The 16,780-nt window shown below is 39.4% G+C and overlaps 1 protein-coding gene across 3 annotated transcripts in view; it reads right to left on the bottom strand.

Annotated features, from left to right (window-relative positions):
- The window catches only part of ATXN7L1 (ataxin 7 like 1), a 131,689-nt gene that overhangs the window by 1,756 nt on the left and 113,153 nt on the right, over window positions 1-16,780 (bottom strand). The window contains exons 11-14 of one of the 3 annotated variants that reach the window (XM_052789847.1): window positions 14,681-14,755; window positions 6,320-6,440; window positions 3,200-6,000; window positions 803-950 (exon numbers count right to left, since the gene is read on the bottom strand). In XM_052789847.1, coding sequence (XP_052645807.1) covers window positions 5,585-6,000; window positions 6,320-6,440; window positions 14,681-14,755 — 612 coding nt within the window. In that variant the 3' untranslated portion in view covers window positions 803-950; window positions 3,200-5,584. The other 2 variants (XM_052789849.1, XM_052789848.1) reach the window with 2 other exon arrangements.

Below are 16,780 nucleotides of genomic sequence, written 5' to 3'. Positions count from 1 at the left end.
AGTGGAGAAATAAAGACATGGAAAATATTTTTGTGAAAATGAGAACCTAAGGATAGGAAGATTGACAGGAAAGGAAGGAGCAAGTGAAAGACTGGAGAGAAAAGTAGGTAAGTAAGTCAGTCAGTGGTTGGGACAGAGAAAACAGCATTTGGCAAATGAATCTTCTCCTTTAGTGGTCAACAAAGATAACCAGTATGAAAAATGTATGTTGAAGGCTGACATTTTAGCAATAAACACAGGAATTACAGATTGAAGTGTGTTTCTCTGAGGAATGGTTCAAAAACATCACTAAGCAGAGCAAATCCAGATTTGATTTACAACTAGGAATAATTTTTTTTTTTTAAATTCTATTTCACTGTTAAGAAAGCACAATTTATTTCCTTGAAAAAATTTTCTGATAATGAAACATGTATTTATTATTTAAATAATTATTATCCTCAGTTCATATGATGATAGTAGCAGCTATATATATATACAAGCCCTAAAAGGATGATAGTTTAGGACAATTTGTGAGAAGCTCACATGGACTATTTTAAGAGAAGCTGAACTTCTGGTGACTGAGAAAAACAGGATTTGCCAAACATCTGAAAGTTTTATGGTTCTGTTATAGAGATACTGCTAATTGAGTTTTAATCAAGAACTAAAGAATCAAATCTGTTTTCATGTGTTTAAAGTGGTTAGGTTATATAAATTGAATTTGGTTGAAAGACTTAATACCTGTTGTGACAGAAGCTGAGCCTTTTGCAGAATATCGTTAGTAACTTAAGCCTTTTATCTAATTACGTAGGACTAAATACACTACCAGGAGTCTTAAGGGTTGTCATGAAGAGGAACAGGGACTGCAGGTCAGATATGAAGCTGGTTGCAGAACAACCATTTGTCTTGCTGAAGAAAACAGGCAGATGGACATGTTCTTCCAAATGGGAGTGTTAGAAGACTGAAGTCTCGGGCTGTGGGAAGAGACAGGAGCAATAAGGGCTGGGAAAGATGCCTAGGTCTGCCATATGCTTACAGTGAACATGCTGAGTAGCAGCTCCTTTAATGCTTTACCGGCCTCTGCTCCTTCTCAACATGGACATTAGAGAGCACTCGGTGTTAGGGAGCATAGGATAGGGCTGTAAGGATTGGGTCCTGCCATTTCTGTAGCTGCTGTGGAAGAGCTCCACTGCACCCTTCCATTGTGTATCTTCAAGGACTTCCAAGATACAGGTGAGTTCCTTGCCAGGGAATTTTACACTATACATTTATAAGGTAAAGTGCTTAACAGCAGAAATATTAAGTTTCTGGGTATTAATTATCTCAGCAGCCAGAACCGGTTTTGTTTGTTTGTTTGTTTTGGTTTTTTGTTTTTACTGTATAGAACGACAGAATAATTTAGGTTGGAATGGACCTCTGGAGATCATGTGGTCAAGCCCCCTCCCTCCTCAAACTGGGCTAATTTCAAAGTTGAGATCAGGTAGTTCATAGCCTTGCCCAGCCCAGTTTTTACTGTCTCCAAGATGGAGATTCCACAACATTGCTTGGTCCCTATTCCAGTGCTCAACTACATTGTAAAGAATTTTTGCTTTCTGTCTAATCAGAATTCTCCTTGCGCTACCTTATGTCTATTGCTTCTTGCCATTTTGTTGTGCACCACCAGGAAGAGTCTGGCTTAATCTTTTCTACAGTCACCCACCTTGTAGCTGAAGACAGCACTCAGACCCCTCTCCACTCTTGTCTTAAAACTGAACAAAACATTTTTTTAAGAATATCCTTATACATCATTTGCTTCAGCTACTAATCATCTTGGTAGTGCTCCACTGGACTCACTTCAGTATGCATGCTGCATCTTGTACCGTGGAGGCCCAAACTGGACACAGTTCTGCAGACACAGTGTCACAAGTGCCAAAACAGAGGGTGACAATCAGTTCCCTCTAACTGCTGTCTACATTCTTACTGCTGCGGCTCAGGCTGTGGTTAGCTTTCAGCACCCCTGGGGTCCCTTACTGGCTCACATTCAGCTTGTCCACTGTCCCCTTTTCCTGCAAAGTTGCTTTTTTGCCAGTCAGCACCCAGCTTGTTCAATGACATGGGGTTATGCCTCCCTTGGAGGTGTAGGACTCTGCATTTGTCTTTGATGAACCTAATGAGGTTCCTGTGACCCCAATTTTCTAGCCTGTTGAGCTTCCTCTGAAGGACAACCCTGCCCCTACTGTATCAATCCCCTCCCTACCCCTAATTTGTTGTTATCCATGAATCTGCAACCCATCCCAACATCCAGGATGGTAATGAAACCCTTCAGCATTATTTGGCTCAGTATTAACCCCTGAGGCATGTTACTAGTAACAACTAACCAACCAGACTTCAAACAGCTGACCTCAGCCCTCCGAGCCCTGCTGTCGAGATGATTTTCCACCCACCTCATAGTCCACTCCTTGAATCTATATCTCTCCAATTTATTGTAAGAATACAAAAGCAGATGGTTTCAAAAGCCTTGCTAAGGTCAAAGCAAACAACATTCGCTGCTCTCTGGTCAGTACCTGAAAGCAGTCGTTTCATCACAGAAGGCAAGCAGGTTGGTCAGGCGTAGTTTCCCCTTGGTAAATCCATGTTGTCTGGACACAGCTTCTAGGAGAATTTGTTCCATCATCTGCCTGAGATTGCAGTTGGGTCTGTAGTTCCCTGCAGCCTATAGTTCCCTGGGTCTTTCTTGAAAATGGGCATTGTGTTTGCCTTTTCCAGTCCTTAGAAACCCTGTACCCTGTTCACTAGGATCTTTTAAGGATGATAGCAGCCTTGTAATGATACCAGCCTGCATCCTTGAATGGAGCCCAGCTTTTCCCATAGACTGGTATAGGTCCAGGGTAAGTAGTCCTTAACTCAGGCTTCCTCTGATGTGGGTAGTACCTCACTCCCCAGACCCTGCCCAAAGGTCTGAGCACGGATGTCTCCAGTTAAAACCTGAAGCAAAGGCAGCACCGAGTGTACCTCAGTTGTTTCCATGTCCTTTGCCACTAGGTTACTCACCCCACGTAGTGGGGCGCACATTTTACTTAATCCTTCCTTCCATGTTAATATACAGAAAGTGTCCTTCACATCCCTCACTAATTCCAACTCCAGGTAAGCTTTGGCTTTCCTAGTTCTGCTTCAGCATGCCTAGGCAGCGTTTCTATATGCCTCCAGGGTAGCCCACCTCTGCTTCCACAGTCTGTGTACTCACCTTTTGGATTTGAGTTCAGTCAGGAGTTCCCCATTCAGCCATGGTGGCCTTCTCCCATGTCTGCTCAACTTCCCGCATATCAGAATGGACTGTTCTTGTGCTTCATCAGCTAGCTCCCCTGGGCCCTTCAGGGCAGTCTTCTGTGCGATTCTGCCAACAAAATGTATGCAGGAGACAATGTCTGCTCTCCTAAATGCCAGGGTTGCAATTCGACTGTTTATCTTTCTTCCTTGCTTCCCTCAGAATCTTAAGCTTTGCTATCTTGTAGTCACTGCTGCCAAGGCTGCCACCAATGTCAATGTTCCCAGCCAGCCCTTCCTTATGTGTGAGTAGCATGTCTAGCCTAGCCAGACTTGGCTTGTTGAGCACTTCTGTCAAGAAATTGTCCTTGATGTACTACAGAAGTAGCCTGGATCACTTGTGCCTCCACCATGTTGCCATCCCAGTCCCCTCCAGGAGAACAAGAGTGACTGTAAGGCTAAGCTGTTAATGTTGTTTTTCTCAGTCAACTGCAAAACAAAGACTAAACCTGCCATCAAAAATCATATACTGGGAAAAATTAAATATCAGGAATTAGAAAAATACTTCTAGTTACTGTTTCTTAGTCAAAGAAAAGTTAAAAATATGTCACAAAAAGGCTGGTTTAATATCAGGAGATTTAGCTCTCTTACAGAACCAACCGCTTCCCAGCTGACTGAAAACCCACGAAACTGACTTCCTAGAACTACAGTGGGACTCTTGCTGAAGGCAAAACGAAAAAAGAAGTTACTTAGCAGGAGCCTTCATTCTTTGAGATATGTAGTATATTTGTCTGTTTAAGTGTGGCTCTGAGCCCATAGCTCTTAAGGCCACAGACGCTTTTATTCTAGCAGTATCTGTAGAGCAAGTTCACACTACACAGGGTGGCGGAGATCAGAGATCCATCTCCATCGCCTTAGTTTCTCTGACACTCACAGTCCAAAGAGAGACATTTTGAACAACAGAAAGGCTGGGCATGCAGTTAGGAAGCAAAAGTAAGTGTGGATTATGCATCTACAAAGACTCGTGTTACTGATTGAGTAACCTGGTTTTTTCCTGTATTTGACTGTTAAGTCCACATGTCTACTCTAACAGTAGTCACTTCAGTCAGTACCCTGTAAAAGCACGGTTACCAGGAAGAGGTCTTGGAGCGCTTCCTAATGTCAGCATCGCTCTACCAAATCCAACACTTCTGGATGCATCAACATTTGGTGAAGGTGAATGTCAATGTAGGTGGTTTCCCACAGGTGTCAAGAATAGACATGCTCTTCATATAAGCTGCAGTACTGCACATGCTATAATAGAGAATGTGCTGATTACTGGGTATAGTAGATTTAGAAAATAATGCCATCTAGTCTGTTACACAGATAGCCATCCTTAGTGTAAAGATGTTCACAATTCCTCAAAAGGAAAGATTAGCATTCTTGGAGAACACGTTAAGTGCTTGGTTCTGTGAATGTAAAAAGACAAGACTTAGAGTGGACAGTAAGTTTTCTGCCTCATCCTATGCTGTCTTAGAAACAAAGCAGGTAAATTGATTCAAAGGAAACTCTGTAGTATATCTCAGGGAGAGATTTGGAAAAAAAATCCAGTGAAATATCTCTCTAGGACAGACATTGTAGAGTGAGAAACACCAATGACAAGGTCTTGGGTGTCACCAGTTCTGAGTGGGAATTACAGCTACCAAAAAAGCTGGTTAATGAATAACATAAAGACTGAGCAATGAAGAGGGTTCGGTATTAGGAAAATACCCTAAGAAGGCCCTAGGGAGCACTTCTGAGAAAATGACCCTACAAGATGAGTCCTTGAGAGAGGAGTTAGATCATCATTATTGCTTTCTTCACATTTGGATCATAGGACAGGAGGTCTGTAGTCCAGCTTCCTGCTCAAAGCAGGGTCAGCTCTGAGGTCACACCAGGTTGCTCAGAGCTTTATCTAGTTTGGGTTTGAAAACCTCAAAAGTTGGAGTTTGCACCCACCTCTCTTAAGCAACTTGTTCTAACACTTGACTGTCTCCATGGCAGGAAGGTTTTACCTTGTTTGTATCCAGTCTGAACCTCCCTTTTATCAACTTATGTCGATTGTTTCTCATCTTCCCACCGTGCAGCACTGCAGAGCCTGGCTCTGATATCCTAGTGACCTCCTCAAAGGTATTGGCAGGCTGCTATTATATCCCCTTAAGTCAGAGCAAGTGGTGAGTTGGAGCCAGAGGTTCGTATCAGTGCTGACCCACTTGCTTCGTGCTTCAATTTCCTTTTCCCTTTTCTTTTTCTTTCTTGGCAACCTCATAAGGGATTTTGAAGGCCAGTCTGGGCCCAAAGGCCCTGGACAGAAGCTTGAGATGGAGAAGCTGGTATCTTTCAGGCTTCATTGACATTTAACTGCAGATGAAAGGAGTTCGGGATTGGAAGACCAGCAGTGGAAGTCACGGGAGTGAGTGGTCCAATAATATGCTAGGGGCAAAGTAAAACAGGCATTAGAGAATTGTCTGTTAGCAATGAAAGGCCCAACATGGAGTCTGTTATGTACTCCAGCAGCAAACATGCACTTGGCTTGTTCTAGGTTAAAGAGCACAAATGGAGCATTTCCCTTTGAATGTTTTTTTTTTTTTTCTTTGGAAGCATCCACGCTCAGGGTGTGAAGCTGTAGGCCTTGGAAGCACTCTGCAAAATAACACAAGTGAAAACCAGCTTTCTGCACCTTCTTGGTGTCTCCTTGATAATGAAGCAGCAAGCCCAGTGTGTTGGTGTTACTGTTCAGGCTTTGTAGTCCAAACACAGATCCTAAAGAGAATTAACAAGGAAGGAGTAACTCAAGGCAAGATTAAAACAAACAAAAAAATCCCAACAAAACAAAACAAACCCCAAAACACACCACAAACCCCCCCAACTGATGATGGGTCAAAATAAGACAGAACTAAAGAAAAAGGAAGGCAAATAGTTGCAAATTAAGAATAGAGCTGACCAGAAGGGAAGTTTCTTGCGTAGGCTGTTGAGAGTATCTGCAGAACTAAGTTGACAGGCCTATATATGCTGCATCTCTGGTGGGAAAGACTAAAGGGTTGAGCCCAAGTAATCCTTTTCCAATGACCTGTCTACTCACCTGTGACACAGCTCTCCAAATCAGCATTGAGTAAATTTGCCACTGGGAAGATGGTTTCTTTTCTGCAGTGATGCTTACTCTGTCTCCTCCTCTGCCTCCGTAGCAGCCAGGCTGGAAATAGCTGACACAGACATGGGACTCACAGGGTTGCACTCATGAGTTCCTCAGGCCATTCACTGTAGTTATACCAACAGGCCTTTATACCTGTAGCATTCTGTAAATATACTCTGCTCATGCTAGACAACTTCCTGAAAAACTAGTCTCTTGTGCTGTCATATCAACCATGTTAGTAACTGCTCCAAGTAAATCAAACCCAGATTCAATTTCAGAGCTAAATCTTTCAGGTCTGGGAAGTCTGCAAAGGTGCAGCTGGATGTTGTGCACCATCTCGAATTGCTACTGGTGTCCTTACCCTCAAATCAAGTTCTCCTGGATCCTGATTGTTATTTCTGGCAAGCTTCCCTTTGCCCTTCTGTAGGGAGAGCAGATTACAGACTAGATCTAAATATTTCTGCACATCAGCCATAAACAACAAAAAACCACACACAAAAGAATCCTGCCCATGTAATTTGTGATGCATTACAAAATGAGAACGAGAGTATGCATACCATCTACCATGGATTCTCCAGTCGAAGGGCAAATAGGGACCTGCTGCTGAATTATCAGCTTTATCTTTCCTCTACTTAGGAAAGTATGTTTTAGAAGAGGTCTGCACTTGTTTTGAGTAGTAGCTTTCAAGAGATACTCAAGGTGCAAAACAGCATAAAAATTTGCATTAAATAAACATTCTTGTGTTCTGAAGTCTGAATCTGTTGTATGAATCTCCTCCAAATATTTCTGGAATCAGTATTTGGCATTTCTTCCAATTGGGAATCCTGACAGATTTGGAAGAGTAAAACAGATACTGGTTGCACACAGCAATGACTTTCTTCTAAAATAAATAGTTCTGTGGTAAAAACAGAAGCGTAAAAACTAGAATGCAATGAATAAAAAAGTTACAGTGTGATCTGCTGCCCTCTGAAACTGGTGGTATTTAGAGCATGTTAGATAATAGAAGCAAAAGAGTACTCCTACAAGCAAAATACTTGTATAACCAAAAAAAGGGTGGGGGAAACCAACTCCAAATAGACAACAGTTTGTAAATCACTCTAACGAACCTGCAAGTGCTAAAAAATTACTTGGACTCACATTTGGAAAATAAATTCAGTGGTCTTTGCCCTTTGCTGGCCATGGGCAATGATGGCAAGCAACTAATTACTCATGGCTGCAATATTCCATTTTCTTGGCTGTATCTTTGATTCCTAATGGCTGCTAGAAATAGCAAAGCATCTTACAAACACAGTTGTCACTCTTCACTCTTCAGCCATACATGAGGACCACTCTATCAGATGAAACTTTGCTATCTACTGTTACTTCATGATATTCGGTTTTTCTATACTGGAAAAGATAAAACTCAAGATTAAAAAAAAAAAAAAGTTTTCAAAATATAAGCAACTCAGACCAAGGCACAAATTGGACAGTAAAGAGGAAGTTCAGGATTAGCTTTTGTGACAGGTGTCAGAACACGCAAGACACTATACAAAAAGATGTTTACCTAGAAGGTAAAATGTTCCTCCTTCGATTACTGTTTCCTGTAATGCAGGCCAGCTTTCTATCTCCTCTGCCAGTTCTGTATGTATGCATACAAAAATGCAGTTTGCAGTCCAAATTTCTTGCTTTCAAAAAAGATCATACCGCAATTGTGAGCATCTTCCCTACATTATCTCCAAGACTGAGTTTCCAGATACTTCATAAAAGGAGCATAAAAATGTACATTTTCCCCAGATTTGCAGAAGAGGTTTGCTGCGAGAGAAAAAAACTGCAATCTTCTCTGCAGAGCTGACAAGCCAATGAACAATTTAAGTCTCACTTGATCTGTAATTGGAACAGGCTTTACATAGAACAAGAATCTTAATGCCTAGATAAAAGTTGCATTTTTACTATTAACAATGATAAAGAGACTGGTTATAAATTTGTACTGCCCATTGCACGGAGAATTCCTAAATCTAGCAGCTGTAGCAAAGTTAATTCTTACACTGATAAGGAATGAGAAAATGCATTCAGCTAAGCAAAGGAATTTAAAAATGATTTATCAGTGCAAAAACCTCAGTAGCTGATTGTCACACGTGTCCTGACATGTAAGTACAGAAATATTTTAGACACGAATGCCAAAAATAATCCCAGAGCAATTCAGCCCTATACAGAGAGCTGGGCAGATCTTTTGAACTACCAATGGAATTTTGAGTGCTGGCTATCTGCACAGTATATTTCAGCCTCTGGGAAGAAAAAGGGCAGTCTTGCAATACGTACCATTTTTGCTTTGCAAAGATAAATAATGACAAAACCCATCTGTTTCTTACAAACATATAAATTATTTTATTTACAAAGCCATGTTACCAAAAAAAAAAAAAAAGCAAAAAACCAAAAAATACAATCGCTCACTAGAGAATATCTCCAGGCCCGGTGTTGAACCATGGCAGTATCAATCAGATACAAGTTTGTTCTGTTTTTCCTTTTTTAAACTGTAAGCCATAGAATTTACTATTTACACCTACTTTAGACATTTATTCTGCTTACAATTATCACAAGCATGGAATGAATTCTATTTGATACTGCTAATACATAAAGGTGCAGGACAAAGAATGAAAATACTTAGTGTTACAAAATATGGATTGTAGAAAAGAAATTGGCTGTACAAGTATGGCATTTTTTTTTTCTTAGAATGATTGGACATGCTTTCGTCAAAAGTCTTCTGGAAAAGGTTCTAAAATCTGTAGTAGGAAAGCACAATATAGCAGGTGCAAATTCATTTCTGTGCAACAACAGTTATTTAATATATCCCATGACTGACCAGCTATGCAAAACCCACAGAGTTTTGTTAAAGTGCCATGGGTCAACAGCATAACAAAATATAAGGTGTAAATAGAAAAATTTCTTTTTTTCTTCTTTTTTTTAAAACAATAGTTCACTGAGAATCAGCAATAATAGAATATGCTGTATAAACTATTCTCTACAAAGGTCGATCAGCACTATTTACAATTGTTACATCAATACAAAAGAAGGCATACAAGTTATCCAAGTCGCTTTTTATGGCTGACGGGCCTATGCATTGCGTATGTGTAACAACCAAAGCTTCTGAGCCTCTATTGCTGGAAACAAATCACAAGATTTTCAGGCAAATGGGGAAGAAAAAGAACTACCAAGTGAATGCTACACTAATAATGCATTATAGGCTGGTCCAGTTTGTATCCATTTTTTCCAAATGTTTACTTCCATGTCACTTTTCAGGCTCAAATTTTTGATACATATAATTAAATAATGATTCTTTGATGATGAAAGAACACTGTGGGATTTTACTTCGTGCTTAACTTTCCTGAAATGCTGTCAAGTGTAAGCCAGTTGAAAAAAAATTTAAGCAGCATTCGAAGGACAGGCTCCATATTCCAGCTTTCCAATTAAAAGATGCATGGAAAAAGCTAAAGCTTCCTAAAACTACAAAATTGCTCCTTCAGTCATTGATTAGCATTATTTCTCAGAAGCAACCACTGAATCTCACAACCACTGTTTTCCCTCAACAACTAGAAATAGCAGTTCATTGATTACAGAGGATGACTTTGTTACTGAGATTTTTAAACTCCTGCAGTTTTTAAACTCAAAATAAATTAAAAAAATCAACATAGTACTGCTCCTAAAACTGAACAAGACAAAAATTGTGCAAAAATAACAAAGATATGTACACATTTTTCAGTCTGAAGAAATGTACAATAAAAACATAATTCAAAGAACATTTTAAAAATATAAACATTGCTTAAACTTTCCTAAGTTTCATACTGTTTCTGAAACTATACCAGTCAGTTAGCTCTGAAGTATAGCAAAACATAAATTATTACAAAATTAACACTATAAAAATTTATTTTAAGAATATTTCTAAACTTTTTTCAAAGGGTCTAGCCTTGTTTATAATTGCTTAAACATTTTTTAGTCTTAAAATTTGCCGTAAGCCTTCTTTTTTTAAAAAAGAAAGTAGTAATAATCTCCCTATTTGCAGTCTCTCACCTTTCCCCAAGATGTAAATAAACCAGCATATAAGTGCACTTTTAACACTGTAGAAATAAAAATTAACTCCTCTGTACTATTGTTCCAGTACCTAGTATTGGCTTCCTGATTATAAAATCTATATTTTCTTAAAAAATTATTCAGTAATCCTATAAGAAACACTGTCAGTGCAATTCTATTAATGCAAGCCAATCTGCTCAACTCCTGTCCTTGCAAACCCAAACTGTTTACTGAAGTTATCAAGTGCTATGATCTTAGGGGTCTAGAAATCCACCAAGATATGGGGATTTTACATGTTGAGCACCCTGATAACATTAATTACAGTTTGGTGCAAAAATCCGCTATGCATTGATTGAAGTATAGATTCCTTAAGAGCCTGATCCTGGAAGAGGCTGAACACTCAGAATTCCCACTGAAATTATTAAATGCTGTAGGTACAGAGCACCAGTCAGGATTAGTCCCTAAAGTTGCAGTGCCCCAGCTGTTTGCAAATTACTAAGAAATGCACTCAATTTTTATCCATAGGACAAGCTTAAATACAGAATTACTGTAATTTTTATTTAATGAAAAAATCTGGAGATCCTTTAAATAAATTCAAATCATGATCTGGATTTTTTTGGAATGTCCACTGTGTTCTGGTAAGGAAACAAAGGGAGCATTGCAACGCTAACAGCTTTAAAAGGCATGAAACATAACCAAGCAGAATGCACAGATCAGTGGCAAATACAAGTGAAAAACTAAACAAATCACTATTACAGTTTTCTGTAAATTTAATTCTCTTTAAAACCACAAATTCATAAAAGGTTAAATCCATCTGCAGGACATAGAAAAGAAAAACCCTGTGGAGTAGGGCTGCTGAGAGCTAGAGATTATAGGCTGGTTCCTTTTCCTTGTTATGGAAGAGTCCTTATTCTACCAGTCCGGTTTGATGTCTTCTAAAAGAGAAACCAGAGCCAGGTTCAAAATCACAAAATGTCTTTCAGTATGTAATACTTTAATAACATCTGTGTCTGACAGAACTCAAAGCAGGAATTTATTTCAAGTCCCTGAACTAAATTACCTCCCTGTTCACTGATTACATTAGACCTTTAAGAAAAGGAACTGCTTTGAATAAACTGTATTTCCTTTTGGGACCGTCTGATTTTAGTAAGCTTCGGTAAATCTCATGTTCATTAACTTGGTGTATCATTACAAGTAAAAAGCAGCAATTAGACAACAACTCTGAAGTATCTTTTCCTCTACACAGCGTGTTTTCATGCACAAGGAATCCCCACACAGCATACGTGTTGTCACCTTCCCTTAATAAAATGATCTAGTTACTCAGTATTTAAAAACCACCGCATACTGAGGTCTTGAAGTGTTAACACATTCAGGCACCTAAAAGCACTATGAAGACAAAAACACTTGATTAGTTATAAGCCTAGAACAAGGATAAAATATGGAGAAAACAAGCTTTTGATATGTAATTTGTGTTAACGGGCACAAATAATTTGACTGTAAAACTGCCATTCCATTAATGTTTGTTAAAAACCAAGCAGTTTTTATAGGGAAAAGTAGCATTTTTTTTTTATTACAGCAACAACAGTTGGAAAAACAGGCATGCTTTTACATATACAAGCCCCTGTTCAGGTCTCAAACAGATGCAGCGACATTAAAATTAAACATGAATTGAGAACAATTTGTCCGAGTTTAACCTGACTGAGTTTAATGCGATGGGAGATAGCAGATGGGCCCACAACAGTTACCCTTACAATCCACCAGTCCCCCACAGGAGCAGCTGAGAGTACAGTGTACTTGAACAACTGTCGCAAATGACCGAAAGAGACTACTTGCGTGAAATCAAAACAACCACGGGGCACCTTCATCTCACAACTCAATAATGAGAAACACCCAGTTACTGGTGGCAGGCGACTTTCACAGCACTGCCGCTTGTCCTCTCAGCTCCGACTGGACACCTTTGGAAGGTGAGCAGGGAAGCTAGCTTTCTCAGTAGGACTGCACACTGGTGATGGCAGCTTTAAACAAGACTGGGTTTACAGCCTACTGCAATTTCCAGAATGCCTCATCCTCACCCAGTCACTCAACCCCATGTTGAGTTAAGGACCCCTCTCCCCTCTCTTGAGAAACAACATCTTCTCCTCCCTTCTAACTCCCCCTCTGCCCCAGCAGACAACCCCAACAGGTTGCCTGACCAGGTAACACAGTGGAGGCAGTCAAGAGTAACTGCTCTATACTTACATTTAGCTTGACGGCTGCAATTCTACTTCAAACTGCATTGTTAAAAGTCTGTTGGTCTGACTTGTATTTGTGAAAACTTGCCTGATTTTTCCAACTACAAACCCCAGTGTATAGCAGAGATTGTCTCTGCCTACAGACCTTGCTTCGCTTGGACTCCCTGATTATCATGGTTGTAACACCACTAACATTAAAAACAAGAGAGCTCAGGTTCCCCCAGTAGTATCTTTACTGACACAGCATATACTTGCAGATCCACTTACTGTTACCTAATTAATAACACCTTTATAAAGAAATACTATAGCACAGTTTAAGACTAAAATTTTATTTAGAGACTATTGAGTTACTAGATTGGAGATGAAAGTTGTCAACAAAGCAGCTCAGATTTATTTTGACAGTGAAAAGCATTTATTAGATAGGTAACCATTATTCATGGTTCCAAATTCTAAAATCCTGTGTTACAGTTTAAAAAAAAAAAAAAAGTTTAATAAAACTTAATACCTCCTGATTTTATTTTGTATTTGTATTCTGAGCTCCATATTCAACTACAAAACTGACAGAAACATATTTTTAACAATAAAGAGTTTGTGGGGCTTAAAACAAGCAAACACTTCTATTTTTGATAAAGTTACAGAAACAAGCAGCTGAAAAGCTCAGCAATAGCCTCTGTTTACATACGGCTGCCACAGAATTAATGTTTTGCACTGTTAGGTTTTCCCCATGGGATCTAGGCAACAGAACCCAACAAGCTCTGTTCCCTGGTAGTGTGTATTTTATACTAACACAGGAGCAGGAGGTTAAAGCAAAACCAGTTTTGCAGTTCACAACAGCTTTATCCCATGTTTGTTACTGGCAGTTGGATGACAGTGTCTCACACAGAAAAAATGCCAGTCCCTAGAAGTATGAAGAAACTTTCCACTTTTTTCCCTTCAGAGTAGTTCTTCCATAAGTATACTGCTCTGCATTCAGCACCAAGAGAAAAAAAAAAAATTTACTGTTTGGCGGTTCATCTCAAGATGTGAGTGATTCAGAATATTTTTAATGGGGATACAGTTGTGGGTTATCATTACTACAATCATTACTATTCTTTTGCTGTGTCTACACAGCAGAAACTAAGCAGCACAGCCATTTGGAATAACTACTATAATTTAGCCAGAATATGTAACAGAATTCTAAAATACTGACTGGTTTTACAGAAAAATCCTCTGGAATTTTTGTTTACTTGTGACTACACCTTGCTGAGGTGGGAAACCTTTTCATACCAAGGATCTTGACAATGAGTTCTTGATAAACTACTCAACTTGGAGAGTCAAACGGTAGGGGCTGTATTAAAAAATAAACTAGTCTATCAGTCCTCCAGACAGATTAGGGCTGGATCACAGGTCAAGCAGCTGTCCTCACAAAAAAGCTGAGTTACAGAATTTATTATAATTATCTGACTAGTAGTCTGTGTGATAAACAGGTATGGTGGGAGCGCCAAGGACTTCTCACAGTCTAAGAGGAACTCGGATTATACTTAGCTTAGTTATGCTTTCAGATTAGTTTCTCTGAATAGTCAAATGCCCTGTCTTTGCTGTCCTGTTTCTGTCCTCCCTTTGCTGCTTTCACTTTGGGCCTATTTTTAAATGCTGTCCTTCCTGTGCCAATTTGGGGATTCTGCTGTGCCATCGCGCTCAGCAGGGGAAGTTGGATAGAAAAACCACATCAGCTTAGATGATCCTGCACTGACAGTTTCTGCTGCTGCTGAGTTTGTATCACCAAAGCAACAGCCAGTGAGCAGCACATAAGCCAACTTGAGGTGTATTACAGGTGGTGAAAAAAAGCAGAAAACTTGTTATTCATAAACCTCGGAGGGTAAAATAGCTAGAAAAGAAGTTAAGTGAGAGGAGAAATCTAATATTAGTTCACCAAAAGACAGCTTCTATAAAGAATTCTATTCATAAAGAAATCGTATTTTAAGGTTTTACAGTATAAAATATTTCAAAACCGCTTACAAACTACTTAAGTACACTTTTTTTTAAAGCAACTTACTTGTCTGTTGTGTACTGGGTTTGATGTACTCGAAGGACTGGATTGTGACAAAGCTACACTGCTATTTTTTCCAATCTGAAAGACATTAATTGAGCAGTATTGAGAGGCATATTTCTCAGTTGAATGCAGATGCTGGTAATGGCCTTCCCTTTCCTGTGTAAAGTGGCACTAATTGCTTTGCATATGGAACACAGGTATTTTGCTATTGCAAAAGATACACTTCGGATAGAATCATAATTATCTCTCAGGGCTTGGATACTTTAAATAAACTCTTAAAAGGCACATAAATACTATTACAGGTCAGAAAACAACGTAAGAAACAGTTACCGAGGGAATATAGATTGTAAACCCCCACTTCTCTAGACCAAAATACTAGTTTCTGTAGTTACTGGAGTCACTTAGTGCAGCTAGTCAGCAACTGAGAGCACAGAGTGCTCAAGGTGACAGACTCCTGCCCAGGGGACTTGCCCAACTCCTGGGGAGTTTAAAGCAAGGCCCAAGCACCATAGCATGCCCTAAGTTATTCCATTTTCTTCCATATTTTTTATTGCTCAATAAAGCAAATATTAACCAGAAGAATCAAACTCCAGAGGTTTAAATTTGCAATTGTATCAATTTACTGCATCACAGAATTTCTTTGGGAATGAGCACAAATTGATAGTACACATACATACATACATCTTAAAGTACTTAGTTAAAATATTTCAATATTCAATCTGCATATTTCAATGCTTGAGAGATTACAGCACTCTGCAAGAGCAGTCTGTCTTCTGTTTTTCTACAATGACCCATAACCATAGTGTAGGTATTTCTGTTGCGATACAAAAGGGGCGACATCTGTTGAGTCAGAGGAGTAGTTTCTCAGGGGTTACAAGGCTGATAAAAATTAACCATGGACACCTGCCTACAAATGGCAGATGACTGGAGTTTGAATAGTTATTCACAAGGTCAATGGACTTCAAGTAACATCAACTTTAATCATTTGATGGAGAGGTAGCAAGGACCTGTCTTCTGAACAGTGAGAAATGCAGTTGCAAGTTTCTTACTGAATAGATGGCACTGTGGCATTGGCTGGCAGGGCTTTCACTAACATCAGTTTTCTCCTTCCCTTCTGCAACATCATTTGTTGTTTTGCCATTGCATGTATACAGTCAAAGGTAGCCTTTGTCTCCCTTTCCGTATCTGCCCTTCCTCACATGGTGACTGTTTAAAACAGTGTTCTCTGTTCACATTCTATCCAAAAGAAATATTTAAGATTTTTATTTACAGCCAATTCTGAAGGCAGCTCCCGTGGTGCCCAAAGATTAAAAGGGTAGGCCTCTGCCTATCCTGTTCCCTTTACTTGTTGTTTTGCATGCCACAGCTGTTCTCTAGGTAGTAACATGCAAATCTTGACTAAAGATGCACAACCTTGTAAAATCTTTCCTAGCTTTTCAGAACATTGTAACACACCTGCAAACCTTTCTTCTCTACATCCACCCTTATAACATTCATTAAACCCTTCCACAATAAAATACATGTCCATCTTTTAAATGGAAAAACAGCCACTAGGAAATCAACTTGCTGAGATCCTAGAATGATGAGAGGGAATATTACACCTCTTTAGGCTTTCATTCATTCAGTGCCCCTACGACTAACACAAAGCAAGCAGCAACACAGCTTGTAGCACTGTGGTCGGCTTGGAGCTGCTTTACCATCCTGTCGTCATTCAGAGCTGGAAGGGCAGTGTTCCAGGCCAGAAGGGTAATAATTCAGATAGACTGAACAGCACTCAGTGAAAATAAGAAAGAAAGATTCCCAGTTGTGTTGGGTCTTTAATGATGGGAACACCATTTCAAAAGGATTAGGATGAGGCCAAGACTCAACCCCTTTTTTTTTCCCCCTCTTTTAAAAATAAAGTATACATCAAAACCCAATGGTTAAGACTTTCAGTTACTATCTATCCAGGCCAGACCTGAATTAAATTAGAAAAAAAAAACCAAACCCTGAGCCTATCACCAGTCACTTGAACTGTTTTCTGTGTTCTTAGTTTCTTAATTTAATTTGCCCTATTACATCAGGGAACAGGAGCAAAATTTTAAGTAATACTGATTTTTTTTT

Source organism: Harpia harpyja, chromosome 6 (genome assembly GCF_026419915.1).
Source record: "Harpia harpyja isolate bHarHar1 chromosome 6, bHarHar1 primary haplotype, whole genome shotgun sequence".
Taxonomy (NCBI): domain Eukaryota; kingdom Metazoa; phylum Chordata; class Aves; order Accipitriformes; family Accipitridae; genus Harpia; species Harpia harpyja.
This window is presented reverse-complemented; position numbering and strand designations above follow the sequence as displayed.